The sequence below is a fragment of the Arachis stenosperma genome, chromosome 9, assembly GCF_014773155.1.
Source record: "Arachis stenosperma cultivar V10309 chromosome 9, arast.V10309.gnm1.PFL2, whole genome shotgun sequence".
NCBI classification, from domain to species: Eukaryota; Viridiplantae; Streptophyta; class Magnoliopsida; order Fabales; family Fabaceae; genus Arachis; species Arachis stenosperma.
The window spans coordinates 134,788,811-134,807,007 of NC_080385.1; the positions used below are offsets into that span (position 1 = coordinate 134,788,811).

General features: G+C 30.5%; 2 protein-coding genes across 2 annotated transcripts; both read right to left on the bottom strand.

Annotated features, from left to right (window-relative positions):
- Positions 1-2,766: 2,766 nt before the first annotated feature.
- Positions 2,767-7,874, bottom strand: LOC130950570 (protein SIEVE ELEMENT OCCLUSION B-like). The gene is made up of 7 exons (XM_057879103.1): positions 7,503-7,874; positions 7,023-7,094; positions 6,061-6,473; positions 5,851-5,939; positions 5,607-5,746; positions 5,058-5,537; positions 2,767-3,559 (listed from the first exon to the last, which is right to left on the bottom strand). The coding sequence occupies exons 1-7, from the start codon at positions 7,758-7,760 to the stop codon at positions 2,954-2,956; spliced, it is 2,058 nt and encodes a 685-aa protein (XP_057735086.1). The 5' UTR covers positions 7,761-7,874; the 3' UTR covers positions 2,767-2,953.
- A 5,157-nt stretch (positions 7,875-13,031) lies between these two features.
- On the bottom strand, positions 13,032-17,439 carry LOC130949956 (protein SIEVE ELEMENT OCCLUSION B-like). The gene is made up of 7 exons (XM_057878543.1): positions 17,218-17,439; positions 16,838-16,903; positions 15,872-16,290; positions 15,680-15,768; positions 15,091-15,233; positions 14,336-14,842; positions 13,032-13,714 (listed from the first exon to the last, which is right to left on the bottom strand). The coding sequence occupies exons 1-7, from the start codon at positions 17,383-17,385 to the stop codon at positions 13,112-13,114; spliced, it is 1,995 nt and encodes a 664-aa protein (XP_057734526.1). The 5' UTR covers positions 17,386-17,439; the 3' UTR covers positions 13,032-13,111.
- Positions 17,440-18,197: the final 758 nt, after the last annotated feature.

Here is an 18,197-nt window from a genome sequence, read left to right on the forward strand (position 1 = left end):
GATGGACAAAAAGGGTAAATTTTTGGGTCGAAAAAATTTGCATTTGATGAATAATTTCATAAAAAATAGTAAAAAATATCAAGGGGTTGAAGGTTAAAAATGATTGGTGATAAGGTTAATTTTAGAATTTAATGTGTTTTTAAACAGAGTCAATAAAACTTTAATGATTAATATTTTTATCGAACATAATTTATCTTTTATGGATATAAAATTTATTTAGTTTTTGTATGGTTAATTTTCTCAGCATTCAAATCTTTTATGGTTAGAAATGACTATTTACTCAATATAATATTATATAATTGAAGTTGTTAGATATTAATAAGGATTTAGCTTTTATTTTTATTGACAAGGTTATTAGATATAAATATAAAGAGATTATTATAAATTATAACTTATTTGTTTAGATTATTATTTTTTAAATTTTAAATATTAACAAAAATTTAGTTTTTGAAGTTATTAAAAATTACTATAACTTTATTTAAAATTTGAAAATTTAGATATAATAATATACCATTGAGGTTATTAAATATACGGTGGAGTCTATGGTATAGAATTCTTTTAAGTTCTTCATGTGTAGAACTGACATGGGTAGATGGGTAAACTGTTACAAAGACACATGTCTTTCTAAACATCAGGGCTATTTTCAAGCAACAATTTAAAACACTTAGAAAAGGAATTTGGATCTTCTAAATTTTGAATTTTCATTTTAGAGAATAAATTGTGATCTCTCACCCTTAAACAATTTTTTTCTAATATTTTTTCTTATTCCTACCTATGAAATAAATGATAAAAAATTATATTTTACTCTTTAAAGTGAAATTCAAAATTTAAAAAATCTAAATCATTAGAAAAGAGTGCTAGTCAAGTGATTAACAGATGCTATGTACAATAATTATATAATTTATAAAGGTATTTTTTTAATAAATAAAATTTAGAAAGTAAAAACATTATTTGTTTTAGTTTTGGAAAATATTATATTTTTTTCGAAAAAAAATAGTAAATATATTCATGTGAAGGACGTTCTATAACGAGAACGGCGTTTGGTTTCTCCCAACCCAGTGTGCTTGATAACGGCAAAATCAAAGGTGGTGATTTGAGAGATGTCCTCAATTGCAATAATTTGGGTAAATCTTTGGTTTTTTGGTGCATGTATTTTATTGTTCTTCTAGATGGCGATAGGAGAGAAGGGAGGCTCGCCGAGAGTCAACCACCACGATTGATTTAAGTTGCGGTTTGGCAGAGAATACGAAGGTTGAGCACCACGACCTGTCAGCACTGAAGGTGGTTACGAAGATGGATGCAGCAGTTGTGAGCAAGACAGAGGTGAAGATGACAGAGGCAGCATCCGACTTTAGCATGCTGTCCGGCGTCAGCGATAATAGTAATTCCGATGAAGATAAGGGGGCAATGGAGTAGGCAGCCATAGTGAACTACCGGGGTTATTGGCTCCCCTCTCTACTCTCTTCCTATTTTATGGGTGTTGGTAACAATAGTGCAAGGTGATAGTAGTCATGTGGTGGTGGTGGCCGACTACTCTCTACAAAATGTTTGGCAACTTTTTGTGTGGCGTTTTTAAATGAGGCCAATGGTTAAGATGATGCACGAATGTTTAGTATTAAAATTTTATTTTCTCTGGTTCTTAAATTTTAACTCATTGATGTTTTGTTGTTAAAACGTGAATGAATTCATTAAAATATGTGTTAGATATTTAAACGTTAAATCTATTTATCCTTTGCTTGAAGTTTTTTAATCTTTTCATTTTAAAAAGGTTAATATTATTTTATAATTTATTTTTTTTCTTTTGAAAAGAATATGTACATCAACGTAATTTCTTACAGTAATAATCTCAAAGTATAATTAACTTACTATAATGAGTTTTAAAAAATCTGTAAAAATGATCATTATCTGCGCACTCTATTATTATCTGACAAAAATTATAGCTTTCAGATAGACACATGTCTTTATAAAGAGAGATTTACATCAATTCTACATATGAGAAACTTTAACAAATTTTACACTATAAAATTCACTTATACACATTATACACATTGTTTGGATGGGAGGAATATGAGTGAAAAGAAAATATAAAAAAAATAGATGAAAAATAAAATTTGTTGTTATTTAGTTTAGAAAAAAAATAGAAAAAAAAGTAATGTGGGACCATATAACTCTTTTTTCTTCATTTATAAGATGAAAATAGATAAAAAAAATATACCAACAATGTTAAATTGACAGTTCTATCCTTTATTTAATAGACATAGTAAAATTTTTAAATTTATTTTTTTAAAATTTCAAAACATATCTCTCTTGTTATTTAATTTTAAAAAAATATTTTTGTTAATAAAAATAATATTAACATTTTAAAAACTAATTTAGATGATTTTTTTTTTTAAAATGACTTAAATATATTAATAAATTATAATTTATATATAATATAAATAAGGATATTAATGTAATTTTATTTTATTATAATTTTTTCTCCTCTTTTTTTTTTCATTCATCCAAACAAAAAAAAAAATTATTTTTTTATTTATTTTTTCTTCATTCAAACAATAAACAAATAAACTTATTTTCTTTTCATTTTCTTTTCTCTCATTTTCTTTCTTCTAATTTTCTTTTCTTTGATTTTCCATGTGTTAGGAAAACGTTTAATAGATGAAAGAAAGAAAATGCAAATTTCAATATATGAGATAGATGATGATTGGACCAATCCTCTATGATACTATGAAATTGTACAGCGAAGGAAAATCTGTTGAATTTCTTGGGATAATATAATTCATATAGCTATAATTTTATTGAATTGTGAAATTCAGTAACAAAAAGATAACATGTTGACCACACCATATTGTTTATTTAGGTTCTACCCATTGGTGAAGGGCGAACAAGGTTCAGACACAAGAACTAGCTGAAGCATGCAGTATATATTCAAATATATAATTGGCTGTTCCACAGATCAGTAACCGCAGTAGTTTGAATCATTATTATCACGGTGGCAGCACTTGTAATTGACGGATGTAACCTCCATTACACGGCCACAAGTGGGATTTGGGCACGTTATAGTTGCAATGACGCTTGAGCCATAGTTACTACTATCAACATTGACAATTGAGCAAGGCTGACGATCAGCTATTTCCTTCACCTTAACATCATAGTATTCCTTGAATGCAATGTCAAACCCTTCTTTCTCAAACACCTTGTCCTTCCAGCTCTGAAACTCGGCCAGAGTTCGATACATGGCTTCGCCGTGGCCGAGAAGCTTGATGTTCTGCCCTTTGGTAAGAATTGCCCAGCCCTCTGGATCTCTTTTGAGGCAGAACAAGCTCTTCGCGATCCCTTGGATCTCGCAATCAACCGCCTCTTGGTGCTTCTTGTTCTGCCTCATTCTTTCTATTCCAATCCAGAAGCTTGGAACACTGCTTCCTAGTTCATACTTGTCTATTATCACGTCTGCACGCTTCACGCTCTCGTGTCTCTTCACTTTCTCCACTTCAAGTGTGAAGTCTTGGATCCACTTCTTGTTGCTGCCACCAAAGATGAATAAGTATCTGTCCCCTTGCACCTGCATTAATGGAAAAGTACAAGTATACAATGAAAATACTAAACAATGTGAACAATAATAAGATATTCAATTTATTAGTTGTGCGAATGGTTATCCTAGTATTAAAATTTAAGTGAGTAATTTAAGAAATGTAGTGTGTTTTTATTTTATTGGACCAATTTTAAAACTTATGTTCATATTATTTACAAAAATTATTGTCTACTTAATAAAATACGTACAATTATAATGTTCTAGTATTGAGAGATAACATGCCATGCATAAAATGAGATCTAATCGTACACATAAAAATTGGAAAATGTTTGATAACTAAAAAATATTAGTAAAAAATTATCAAAATTTATTATTTTTTATTTTATTTAATGCATCTTGTAATAAATAAATAATAAATAAAATAAATTTGGGCTGATTGTTTTTGTTTTTTTAGTATTATCATTTTTTTTAAATTTAAATATAAAAATTTATATTCAAAGTAGTTTATAAATTAAGTTATTTTATATTTAATTTTTTAATTATGAAAATGTTTATTTTTGAAAAGAGAATGATAAAAAAATATTTTATTATAAGAGAAGTCATTTATTTAATTTTTTGATAAACACTTTAAACAACTTGTTAAAAAATCACAAATTAATTTTAAAAAGCATACCAAATATTAATACGGTAAATTTTTATGGTTATACTACGATAAAAACTTTATAATTGTCTTTATGTGAAAATATTTCTTTTTGACTTTTGGATGATGGATTGTATAGTTAGATTTTGATATTTATAAAAATGTTATCTTTGTTTAAAGTATGGCTAAATAAATAAGTCACACTTTTAAATAAAATATTTTTATAAAAAGATATTTTTGTCATCTTCATTTGATTAGTTGCCAATTTTTATAAGTTAAAAAAAAATCACTTGTACACCTATCCAAATTGGTCCTTATATTAGTTATTACTTTTTGTAAAATACATAATTTTTCTATTTAAATACTTTTAAATTTTTTATTGGTCATAGAAAAGAAAAAAATTTTGATGGAGAGAGAAATTCATTTTTATGATAGAGTTCGACTACGTTATTTTAATTTATTTATATAATTTACTCCATCTAATGAGAATAAAGTCTTTGTTGTTGATGATGGTTGTTGTTGTTGTCCATTGTTGTCGTCTTCAAAATGAGAAATTTAGTTTGGATAATTTTTACTTCGTCAATTGAATAAAAATTTTGATTATTTTGCATAATAAATTGAACTAACTAATGTTTGAACTTCAAAAGTTTGTATATTTATAACAATTTAATTTTAATACACTAATTAAATATATAATTATCTAATTAAATTTATGTATTTAAATAATTTTTTATTATTTGATGATATCATAAATAATTGGTCATTTGTGTAAAAATCTTTTTTCTATTGATGTCATATGAAATTAAATTAATTTTAAAGTTTAAAAGTTTATTTAACTACTAAAAAAAGTGAAATATAACTGATTTAAGAGGCAAAATGAGAAGGTACCTGCAGTCCGGGAGCAACTTTTCTTATGATGTCCCAAAGCCACTTCCATTTGAGAATAAGATCAGCAGCATCAGTTTTCCTGAAAGGGAATGCGTCGATCCCCCATTGAAAGATCAAACCCATTGCATCTTCATTTGCTTTGTAACCTTGAGGATTGTACACAGGCAGAATAGGCTTACCCATGTAATTCAACCCTTCAGGCTCACTTATTATCCTGCCACCTGGCAACTCCGAGAAGCACTCCACTGCATACCACTTGATGCTGTTCTTCCATGTCTTGAACTGTTCCCTTTTGGCTTCGTCCCACTCCACAATTGGGATCCACAGAATCTTGAAATCTTCTTTCTTAAACCCTTTCCATTCCTTTGGACTTTCCTGCAGCCTATCGTGGAGACAATTCAACAGCATGATCTCGTCTCCTATGCTGTACAGGCTCGAAATGAAGAGTAACACATGTTTCTCCTTGAACACTTCAAGACCCTGTATATATTTAATTATATTGAGGAGTTCTTTGTTAAAATTGTTGGCAAAACTAATAATTAAATTAACCTGTTTGATTTGGATGCTGCCTTGATATATTTGGGGAACTTGAGCTCCATTATTTGGGAGGATCAAAGCCTTCAAAAGATCTACTATATCTTTAGGCTTCTCAAAGATTCTTCTACGGCTCAAGTAATCGTCTATGTACCCTGCAACAAATTCAACGGATAGATCAGAACCCAACATCATCATCATGAGCATTTTCAGATAACTAAAGGATTGAAACAAATAATTAATTCATTAATATATTAACCAATTTCGAGCTTGCAAATTTCCAAATGATCCGCCAACTTCTTTACAACAGCCGCAAGCCTCTCTCTGAATTCCGATAAGCTATATTCTCTGAAGTAAACAATACAATGTTAGTTAGTTCTAATTTTGCTTCAAGTTTTTCATAAAATGCTTAAACATTTACAGCCTTCGGAAAGTGTATTAAAATTAAATTTGAGAAGTTAGTAATTACGTGAAGGCGAGGAGGTTGCCTGTGGAAGCAACAATGGAAGCAATAGTCCAGTAAACAACAAGAGGGACCTCTTGCAAGGCTTCAGTCAAGGTAGGGACCTCCTCAGGATCATAGCCTTCAGAAGACCAGGTTGCCCACACTTTGATGTGGTGAAAGGCTTTCACTATGTAACTCAGCAGCTCTGTTATCTCACTTGAAACCTTCCTCTCTTGGATTTGATTCAGCTGTCTCAGTGAGCTTCCAACTATGTCTTGTGTTGGAGTCCTAGAAAGCAGAATGAAATTCCCATACTCCAAAGAAAACGCCGCCAGAGTTATCAACGCCTTTGCATCCCAAGAATAGCACCTTAGGTGTTGGAGAATCCATAGTGCTGTTTGGTGCACGCATTGGGGTCCATCTTTTGTGCCTATCATCTTGGTAACATCATCCAACTTTTAGTTAGTAACTGCCATTTTTATTATTCTAAAGATTAATCATGCTATTTGTATACAAAAAGTGGTACTAAATCAATTATCTCATATATACAAATATATGATGACTTAACTTTCACGTTTATGTACTACTTTGGTTTTGTGATTAAATTTCAAAAGCAATCTGGAGACAATATAATAAAGATGTCTCCAAACATAGTAAACATTTTGCTACATCAATATTTTTTGTTAATGAAAACATGATTATTTGACAGTTGGATTCTTTAATTTTGTCTTCTTATTCTTTTATAATCTCATTTATCAACATTAAAATATTGCAAGTACTGTTCTAATACTTTACTATGCTTTTACTAAAAGTTATTCCATGACTTTGCATTTGTTAAGGTAGTACTTCTTAATTATATTAATATATAGAAGCATATACTATTGGTTCATCAATTATGTTTGAATTTAATTTGCATGCAACAATACATAATCATTGAGGTGGATGTCATGCAATTGCAAAATATATACACGTACAAAAGAAGTTACCTGACAAGAAACCAGCTTCAGGGTAGGAAATTCTGGTTTGAAACTGACCGTGGATATTGTTGAATAACTACCCTATATGTAGAACAATTATAAACAAGTCATAATTTTTGAAGTTTCGTTGTTTTCTCAGCATGATCCATCACTTTGCACATAACATTTCGTATTTATAAGACACAGAGGTGGATGGGGTATATAGTGTTTATCTTAAATTAGCAACCAATTAAGACATTTAGTCAATAATAGCCGATGCTAATGCAATAAAAATATTCTACTAAAAAAAAATAATAATGCAATAACAATAATACAGATTCATAAGCAATTGATGTTAAAAAAATCTAAAGATACTCAGAAATCACTTTCCTTCTTTATTATTCGACCTGAAATGACAAAGTACTTAGAAATTTGACCATATTAATTATTATTATAAAAGATTCTCAAGGTGGATGGTAGAATATTATTGAATGTGAGTTGATGAATGACCTGAAGTATAAGATTGGACACAAGACCAAAGAGGATACTGGTATTGCAGATTTCATCATCATTGACATGGGTGAGGTAAACTCTGTCCAGGATCTGAGAGTCAGTGAGATCAAAAGGGTTGGGAAGATGAATTTTCTGTTGGCCTCCCAAGTTAGTAGTAGCACTCTGTTGTTGGATAGAAGTAATAGCAGTACTGCCACCTTGGGATGATGAGATCAAAGTAGTGGTGCCACTTGAATCTGCGTTGGACATTGCCATGATATAGGATACAGAATTTAAGTATCTTCTAATAAGGTTTGTGTTTGAATTTTGAAAGAATACGTAGCTTTGTCTTGTGATTTCTAGATTGTTATGTTCAACCTATTTATAGGCTTTTGCCACTGCCTGAGAGAGTTTGAAGTAGTTGCCATGCCATGAATAATGATAGTAATCTATTTATATATATAAAAAGAAAATAGTTAAGTGATATTCAAAAATATCATGTGTACACTAAATTCAGTCATTATATATTTATGTCTAAAGTATATAATATATGTATTATTTAATTATTTTTTAATATATATTTTATATTTTAACATGTATTTTATATTAATTATTAATTTTAGTGATTGATTTTGGTTTACACATAATTGAATAATATTATTTAACCAATTATTTATTTTAAATAAATTTGTCAAACTAACTGAATCTTTAATAAATATTAAATTAGTCTATAATATATTTCATAGTTAGAATTAACAACAATTTTTCACAGTTAGAAATGCTAATCTGATACTATACTACTTATTTATTTTCTATCTAGTTTGACAATATTGCAAATGATATATGTTATAATTTGTGAAAAGTACAACAATTATATATGAAATTTAAATTATATGATACTTTAATGAAATACCATATTAATCTTTTATAAACATAACAAACTAAAAAATAGTAAAATATCCTTCAATCTTATATAAGACGTTCTCTAACTTATCAATAGTGGAGGGGGGCAAAAACAAAAAAAAAAACAAAAAAAAAAGATGGGAAGAAAGATTATAAGAGACATAAAGAATATATAGAATAATATAACCGTTTAAATAAAAGAGGGTGAGACATAATTAAAGTAGCTTCCAATGTATCATCAAAATATAAACAAATAGAAAGAAGCTTCAAATGTGATAGCTAGTGATCCCTTGCATGGTGTGAAACATGCTGCTCCGAAATTTTGTTCACCATATAACCCTAGAAGTTCATAACTACTCAGCGCAGAAAAATAAGGGCATAGTTGCCATTTTAGCGGAATTTTACATTTTACACTAGCTAATATTGATCCTTATTTTCTTAGACTTTTACTGTGTATGTCCCACGAATAATATTGCCATGGCCGAGCTTTTGCTTTTTAGAAGATATGTCACGGGCAAAAAGAGGAAAATAGACTACTTTCCCTTTATTTTGGTCTATGGTATATCTACTATCAAATGTTCAAGGCAATGATGTCACACACAGGATATTATTAAAAAGAAAAAAAAAAGTAACATCCCAAGGTATTTTATTCCCTATTTTTATATGATTTTTACATGGGTAACTATTCTCGATTACAAAATCGGTACGAGTGAAAAAATGGTATAGTGAAGATGTGGGGCTGATTTTTTTGGAGTAAATCTCGGTAGTGGTCCTCGAGATTGACGCCGTGCATTAAAATCGTCCCTGAGATTTCAATTGCACCAATTACGTTTTTTAGATTGGAAAAATTGCACCATAGTAATCCCTGACCCGTTTTCCATTAACGACGTGCTGATGTGGACCTTTGGTGACACGTGTTACCTCATAGTTTGGTCACGTGTAACGGTATGATGACGTGTCGGTCAACGACACGTGGCATGCTGACGTGGATGAATATGCCACGTGTCACAATGCTATTTTGCCACGTGTCAGATTATGCCACGTGTTGCAATGCTATTTGTCCACGTGTCATCCACTATGTCATCGTTACATGTGCACCAAATTGGTCCCTTACTTTACATCAAATGACTTATTTTAGTCCCTGAAATTGAATGTCGTGCACCAAATTAGTCCCTTCATCAGTTTTTTTCTCATTTTTTATAAATTTAAAATTTTCAATCTTTTTTTACATACTAATTTTTATTATATTTTTTATTATACATATTTTATAATAAATTTTTTAATTAATAATGTTAACTTGTATCATTAGAGTACATGTTAACTAAAACCAAAACTTTATTATTGCCTCTTGTGTTTATTTGTATATGTTTTAATACCGTTCAAGTCATGGTTACAATAAGCATTTATATTGATTAATAGTGTAATATATGAAAAAGCCGCCTAACTAAGTTATAAATAAAATGAATTATTATAATCAACAGTATAAATCTATCTTATTAAATTAGTAAGAAGTTAATTATATGGGAAATCGGACATTCTTAAAATGGATGGGAATAATGAATTTATATTAGTTAATAAGTGCCTTATCAAGTATTTCTAAAATATTTATTAAAGTGTTAAATATTAAAAAAAATTGTATTAAGGAATATTATTATACTCTTAACTTACACTCTTTATTAAATCAATATCAATATGTCACATAATTCTTTTAATAAAATATTATAGAAAAAATTGTATAATTAAAACTAATATTTTAAAAATATTTTATAAAAATACTAGTAATTAAAGAACTTGTGAAAAGATAAAATTAAAATTAGTGTATTCGAAGAATATATAATAAGAATTTTAAATTTATAAAAAAATGAGAAAAAACTGATGAAGGGACTAATTTGGTGCATGACATTCAATTTCAGGGACTAAAATAAGTCATTTGATGCAAAGTAATGGACCAATTTGGTGCACATGTAACGATGACATAGTGGATGACACGTGGACAAATAGCATTGTGACACGTGGCATAATCTAACACGTGGCAAAATAGAATTGTGACACGTGACATATCCATCCACGTCAGCATGCCACGTGTTGTTGGCCAACACGTCGTCATGCTGTTATATGTGGCCAAACCATGAGGTGACATGTGTCACCAAGGGTCCACGTCATCAAGTCACGTCAGCGCGTTGTCAACGAAAAACGGGTCAGGACTAGTATGGTACAATTTTTCCAATCTCAGGGACGTAATTAGTGCAATTGAAATCTCAGGGACGATTTTAGTGCATGGTGTCAATCTCGGGGACCACTATGGAGATTTACTCGATTTTTTTGGTGTAACACAATGAAATAGTGTGCATTAAAATTTTTTACTGTTATAGTATCAGGCCAAATCGCAAGCTACGTTTTATCTTTTTATTTTGTTTTTATTTCTTTTTGTGTATGAAAATAATCAAACGTAGCCTGCGTTTTACTTAGTGTCGGCTTTTTCATTTTTTTTGTTTTGTTATTAGTCCAAACACAAGCTGAGTTTGTGGGCTGTTTTTTTCGTTATAGAAAGTATTAACGTGTAATACCATGAAATGGAGGGAAGAAAAAAATTATACTGTTATGGGTCAGATATAAAACGCAAGGTGCGTTTTGTACTTGTTTATTTTTATTTAATTTTGAAATACCTTAAACGTAGGTTACGTTTTGGCATTTTTATTTTTTTTATTTCATTTTAGGCTAAACGCTGGTTGCATTTTTTTAAGCTAGAAAATTCAAAATTTTTTTGAAGCTCACAAAACGCAGGTTGCGTTTTGTTAGTGTTAGAAACTTTTTCTTAGAAGCCCCAAAACGCAGGTTGCGTACCTGCATTTTATACACAAAATAATATTTAAATCCACAGGTTTGCCTATAAATACGAAGTCTAGTTTCATTCATCTTCATCTTCACTTCTCCTCTTACTCTTTCTTGCATAAAATCCTTAGTGGTGTGCTTTTTTGGCAGATAACTGTGTCAAAAATAGAGTTAGTTGAGGCTGAAGTTATGGAAGGTGTTGCAAATTTGCGAGTATATTATAACGGTGAGGTTATACCAAACACACATGAAGGAGTGACTTTTGTTTGTGAATGTCCGTTGTCATTTGCTATTCCATGTACCATGAGTTTTGTCGAGTTGCAAAATGGTCTTTGTAATAACATTCAAAGCCACATTTTGAAAAGGGTGAGCAATCCTTTATACAGAAGTCCTGTGCAACTATTTGGTGAGCTAATACAGTTTTAAATAATATCCATCACTGGCGATGCCAGTATGCAACAGATGTTGTATATTTATCAACAAATCCGATCTCACGTGCCGATGATAGAGTTGTACGTTGAGTTTGAACAGCAGTCGGGGATGGTACGGTCAGCGACGAGGTCAATGTTGATGAGCTCGGGAATATAGATTGGGAAGAAGATAATAATGACAGCGAAGAGAAATTCGAAGCTAACTACGAAGTCGATGACGAAAACGATAGCGGAGACTTGACAGGCAATCCGGCGGTGTAAAATGAAGCAAATGCGATTGTAAGCCAACACCCGTTTGGTTTCCATCTTTTATGCGGACTCTATAATAAATTTCTAACAATAACAATAATAAATTTGAAATATAAAAAAAAATTTAAAACTAAACTTACATAATCAGAATGATTGAAATAATGTATAATATAAAGTTCAGGACGATCAACATTTTTATATTTTTGTTTCTTTGGCATTTTGAATTTTTCCTTCAAATTTGCATGAAAAACAAGGGGTTCTGGATGCTGAAGAAGAAGAAGCGAGAAAAGGGATTGCTGGTGGGGTTCACTATAAAAATAACTCGGAAGTAGTGAGTTGAGGTTCCAGGAAGCATGTTGGTATAAGGGGGCACCGCTCTGGAGGGCAATGAACATGCGACACGTGGCTGAGACCGCACAAATCGGACCATCCGAATTTTTACCACCAAATCCTTCCGTCCGATTTTAGTGCCCCTAACACCACATGCAGGTAAAGCACCCATGTTTTTCATAATGTGGTATCACACCAAACTCCTCTCCATATAAAATAAAAAAAAGTGGAAAAAGAGAAGTGATTTTTTTTTTTAGTATTGAAGAAGTGATCGTTTGTTTTTTTTTTTTGGATATTAAAGAAGTGATCTTTTTTTTTTTTGGTTTACAAGAAGTGATCTTTAATCGTCATGGATTAAGCTTTCTTTTTTTACTTATGGTAATATAGCTCATGGGCCATGGGAGAGGCCATGCGTTTTTAAAGGGGCTACTCTTTTATTATTTTTTTATAAAGAATTTTTTTTGAGAGGCTACTGCCTCCTCTCCATAATATGAAGTTTCGTCCCTTGACCAAAAAAAAAAAAAAGTTTCGTCCCTGTTTGTACCATATAATTTGCCAATAATAAAATAATTACTTTATCTTTTAAGAAAAAGTTAAAGAGATTTTAGTTAATAAATGTAAATTAAATTCATTTAACAATCTATTTATCTAAAAAATAAGAAAATAATTTAATTATAAAATAATTAAATAATATTATTAAATTAAAAAACTGACAAAAGCTGAATTTTAAACTATAGGTAGTATTTTTTAACATAATATTTGTCAAAGATAAATTTGCTGGTATTTGACATAAACACGCATACTTTAATTTCTTAATTATATAGTAACAATTAACTAGGAAAAAGCATTAATTAAAGCAAGCTTGGAAAAGCAAATTGAAATTCAGTAACCGCAGTAGTTGGGATCATCATCTCGGTGGCAGCACTTGTAATTAACGGAAGTAACCTCCATGACACGGCCGCAAGTAGGATTTGGGCAGGTAATTGTTGCAATGACACTTGAGCTATTGATCACGGAGCAAGGTTGTTGACGTTCAGATATCTCGTTTTCCTTATTATGATAGTATTCCGTCAATGGAATGTCAAACCCCTCTTTTATGTGAACTTTGTCCTTCCAATTCTGGAATTGAGAAAGGGTTTGATACATGGGGTCGCCATGAGCAAAGAGCTTGATGTTTCTGCCTTTGGTGAGAATGACCCATCCCTGTGGATCTCTCTTGAGGCACAGCAAGTTTCTTGCAATCTCTTGGATTTCGCAGTTGAGGGGATCCTTGTGCTGCTTGTTTTTCTGGCTCTTCCTTTCTACGCTCACCCAGAAGCTGTAAACATCGTTGCTGCTACTTCTTTTTCCTAGATTATGGTAATCTATTTCCACATCTGCTGCTTCTATGTCCTTATTCTTCTTCAGTTTATTCACTCCACTTGTGAACTTTTGGACCCAGTTGTCGCTGCCTCCATATATGAACATGTATTTTTCCCGTTTCGGCTGAATCACACGATAAAATTAAATATATTATATATGCATGTTGAGAAACAACCAAAATAAGCAATTAATCAACCGACAAAAATTTGCACCTTCAAAATATGAAGATTGGAGAGTTAACATTCTTAGTGAAAGGAAAATAAAAAAGTGACATACATGTGTTTCTCTAAAAGATTATACTTCTAAAATTTGATATAATTTTGTATTTAACATGTTAATATTAAAAAAAAAAAAAAACAAAGAAACCAACTAATAAGTTATATTCTCATTTTTTATACAAAGGATGAAGAGGAAAATAAAATTATTTATTAAAAAATTATTAGAATAATATTAGTTACTTAATTTTCTTAAATTAAAAATAAATTTTTATTATTGTTTGGTATATTTATCCTATGCCTTAATTAATAAGTGTGAATGGAGTGAATATCAGAAAAATAAAAGTTTAATTTTAATGTACTATATAAAATAATTTATATAATTAATAAATTATTCTGACTTTTTAAGGGATTTTTTTTACAAATAATATAAAAAATAATTATTATTACTAGTATGACATGCCATGATGAAGGTAAAATAATTGTAAACGCAAAATTAGTACCAAAATGAACTTTTATAATTAATTACCTCTATTGTAGGATTGACTTTCTTAATGGCATCCCAAAGCCAAGTCCATTTTTTATCAAGAGCAGTTCCATCTTCTTTCCTGAAAGGAAAAGCATCGATCCCCCATTGAAAGATCAAGTCCAATGCGTTTTCATTTATCCTCCTCCCATGAGGACCCAAAACTGGAATAATAGGTCTGTCATGGATATCAAATCCGTAAGGACGAACAAAATCATCTTCTATTATCCTTCTGCCTGGCAACTCACCCAAGTACTCCACTGAATACCATTTGATGTTATAATTCCTCTTCAGATTCTTGAACCGTTCCTTACTCCCTTCTTCCCACTTATGCACTATTGGGATCCACACAATCTTAAACTCATCTCTATGGTAACCCCCCTTCTCTTTCTTGTCGTTGTTTGCCAGCAACCCATCGTAGATAGAATTTACGAGCCGAATCTCATCCTCAATTCTGTCCAAGGTCGAAATGAAGAGTAACACGTATTTCCCCTTGAAGATCTCCACACCCTGTTATGATATTTCATGGATTTTCAATAAGAGAAAGTTAAGAGCTAGCAGATATTTAGTTTTTAAAACGTGTTATATTTAGATTTTGTTTGAACTTATGTACAAAACAATTAGTGCTGACTAATTAACAGCCTAAACTGATAAAATCTGCTAGTTATATGTAGTACTATTGTTTCAATAATTAATATCATTCGATTAACTCTCCAATAAGAATGCAAATCAAAGAGAGAAAGTCAAAGTAAAGTGACCTTTTTAACTTGATCGAGGCCTTCATGAATTTGGGGTTGCGGACCAGTCTTAGGGTCCATGATCAAAGCCCTCAAAACTTCTATAATATCTTTAGGATTTTCAATTACTTTTTTTCTACGAACCTGGGAATCACCTAGGTGCTCTATAACAAATCAAAGAAACGCATTTCTATTAGTTGAAGGAAGGAGCTACCTAGAGTAGGAAAAATTAATTAACCAATTCAATTGTATTATATAAAAAATTCTTAGTTGTTTTCCTAATAAACAAAATAATTTACTCTCTCCAATAAATTTATGAAATGACTTTATTAAAATATCTGACAGTGACTTGTTATTTAATTAATAAATTAGCAAAAGAATTATACTTTGACAAAAAAAATATATAAAAATTGTTACTGTTAGTAATTATATATCGGTAGATTCTAGTATGGTTAAATTATTTTAATTACTATAACTAAACAAGTATTGTTAAAATTAAAGTAATACTTTTTTATTATTAAATAATATTTATTTTTTAAAATATCATGGCTCTCATACGCTACCTACCGAAACATACATAATCATACTAAACTGACGCATATATATTTACCTTTCTGCTTCATGCATGTTTCCAGATACCCTGCCAAACTGTCATCAGCCATAGTAAGCTTCTCCTTAAACTCTGACAAAGAATAGCTCCTAAAAAATAGAAAAAAAAATAATTTAAAAGTATTACACCATAGAATAATTCCAATGAAAGTATATTCAATCTATATGGATGCAGATGAATGTGTTAACTTACGGTGATGGTGAGAGGAGGTTTGCCGTGGAAGCAACAATGGAAGCAATGGTCCAATAGACAAGGAGAGGGATGGATTTGAAGGCGTCATTGAGGGCAGGAACATCTTCTTCTTCTAAGTCTTGGGCGGACAAGTCAGCCCACTGGTTGATGTGAAAGAGCACTGCTTGGCCTATGTGTCTCACCAACTCCGTCACCTGCTTCGCAGACTCCTTCCGGATTTGGATTTGGTTCAGCTGTCTCAGTGAGGTTCCCGCAACGTCCGATGATGCCCTGTCCAGGTACACAAAGTTGCCGTATTCCAAACAGAATGCCGCTAGGGTTATCATCACCTTTGCGTCCCAGGAATAGCGCCTCAACTGCTGCAGAATCCACATTGTTGTTTGGTGCGCGCATCGCTTTGAACTCCGTGTCGCTATCATCTATATTCATGGATCATGAAAACAATAATAACTATCACAAAAACTTATTTCAAAAGGAGCAGTGAATCCAGCAAATTTTGTGGTTTATAGTCATCAATTAGTTATTATTAATGTTTTTAATAGTGTAAGATTAATTGCATCTAATAATATAGGATTACTCATTTTATTTTATCCACTAAGTGATAGCCAAATTTTAATAACAATGTTAACTCCAAAACTTTCTTTTTTAAAAATTTCAGAAATTTAAATAAGTAAAAAAGCTATATAAATAATTATATTTTTAATATATTTTTTATAATTTTTTTATTCTTAATTCTTGTAAAATTTGCATAAGCCTTTTTTGTTATTCATTATGTGCTGAATTTTGTCAACAATTAGTCAATAATTGAACATAAATTTTTTTATTATAAAAATTTTGATATTATATTATAAAAATACTTATTTTAAAAATTTAAATTGATAAAAAATATCTAAATAGTTATATCTCTAATCAAATAATAATTATCCACACAATAAATATGTTAGATTGAGAGCAACTATATAATACCTGGCAAGAAACCAGCTTCAGTGTGAGGAATTCAGGCTTTGAAAGAGGTGGCGGTAGTGGATGACTCTGTAGGGCAAGTAATTAAAAGAACAAGTATTAATTTTTGGCATGGCATATTTAGAATTAAATTATTCTTAACTAGTTAATTTTAAATAACTATAATTAATATTATTAATTTTATATTTTTTAAAAAATAAAATTTAAATAATTATTAATTAATAACAATTAATTAATATAAAGATTATGTTAGGTAACCAATTTAAAAATACTTGTTAGCTTGTTGTTGATTAGGCTCTTGTTATTTCTAATGCCGTCATTTGCGCACTGCAGCCTATGTAACATTAGTTAGCTAGAACGAATAGTGTAAATTATTTAATTACCTGATTACTATTAGGTAGAAGTATGTTGGAGACAAGTTCATAGAGGATTTTGGTATCGCATTCCACATCACTGATGACATGTGTGAGGTAAACTTGGTCAAGGATGTTATCATCATTGAATTCAAAACCGTCGTCCGTTTTCTTCGTGGTAGCAATGGTGCTTGCCATTGTCACGATTGATATTCACTCTCCTTTCTTTTCTTTTGTATGTGTGAAGTTAATTAGGAAATGATTATTATATTGTGCCTTATTGCTATTCAAGCTATTTATAGGCTTTCACTCCCTCAGAAATCAGACTATAAAACTTGCATATAGAAGTAATCTGTAGAAATAAAAGATAAAGAGGAAAAGAAGAGACTAACACACATCATTATTATTTAGAAGAGAATAATACATAAAGCTAACTAGCTACGGCATAGCTAGCTGGTGGTCCATTTCATGGTGTGGTGTGAAACACATGCTGCCCAGCATATACCCTTATTATGAGTTCCTAACTGATCAGTGTACAAGACTAAAGATATAATTGGTATTTTATTTTAACTACTTCCATTGATCCCATTCCTTTTTTCTTTCCCATGCCACGGGACCGGAATGTCGCCAAACTTTTGCTTTTCAGAAAGCTAAGGAAGTAAATAAGATATGTCTGATCTTTTCCTTCTTTTTGTTTGCGTATACTTATATATGTAATGTACCTTTTTAACTACTATGGAACGTTGCGCAATGCAAGACATATATCTTATATTTTGTTGGATCTATACCAAGAGTTAGAATGCTAAATAGTACATAATTATATACATAATGTTTCTAGAGTTCATTATTACTGCATGAGTAAAGTAATTGGGAGAATAATATTTAAGTGAGAATTTAGTACTCAATAATACACATTTTGTCTAATTTCCTCAAAATTAGAGAGAGAACATGTAATGAATCTGTTAATTGTCAAAAAAATTAGATAAAAGAATAGATTTTTCTCTTTTATA

Coding starts and splice junctions, on each gene's coding strand:
- LOC130950570 (XM_057879103.1), bottom strand. CDS start 7,760: ATGGCAATGTCCAACGCAGATTCAAGTGGCACCACTACTTTGATCTCA. Junction 7,095..7,502: donor TGTCCAATCTTATACTTCAG/GTCATTCATCAA, acceptor TTCTACATATAG/GGTAGTTATTCAACAATATC. Junction 5,940..6,060: donor GGCAACCTCCTCGCCTTCAC/GTAATTACTAAC, acceptor TGTTTACTTCAG/AGAATATAGCTTATCGGAAT.
- LOC130949956 (XM_057878543.1), bottom strand. CDS start 17,385: ATGGCAAGCACCATTGCTACCACGAAGAAAACGGACGACGGTTTTGAA. Junction 15,769..15,871: donor AACCTCCTCTCACCATCACC/GTAAGTTAACAC, acceptor TCTATTTTTTAG/GAGCTATTCTTTGTCAGAGT. Junction 15,234..15,679: donor AACATGCATGAAGCAGAAAG/GTAAATATATAT, acceptor GATTTGTTATAG/AGCACCTAGGTGATTCCCAG.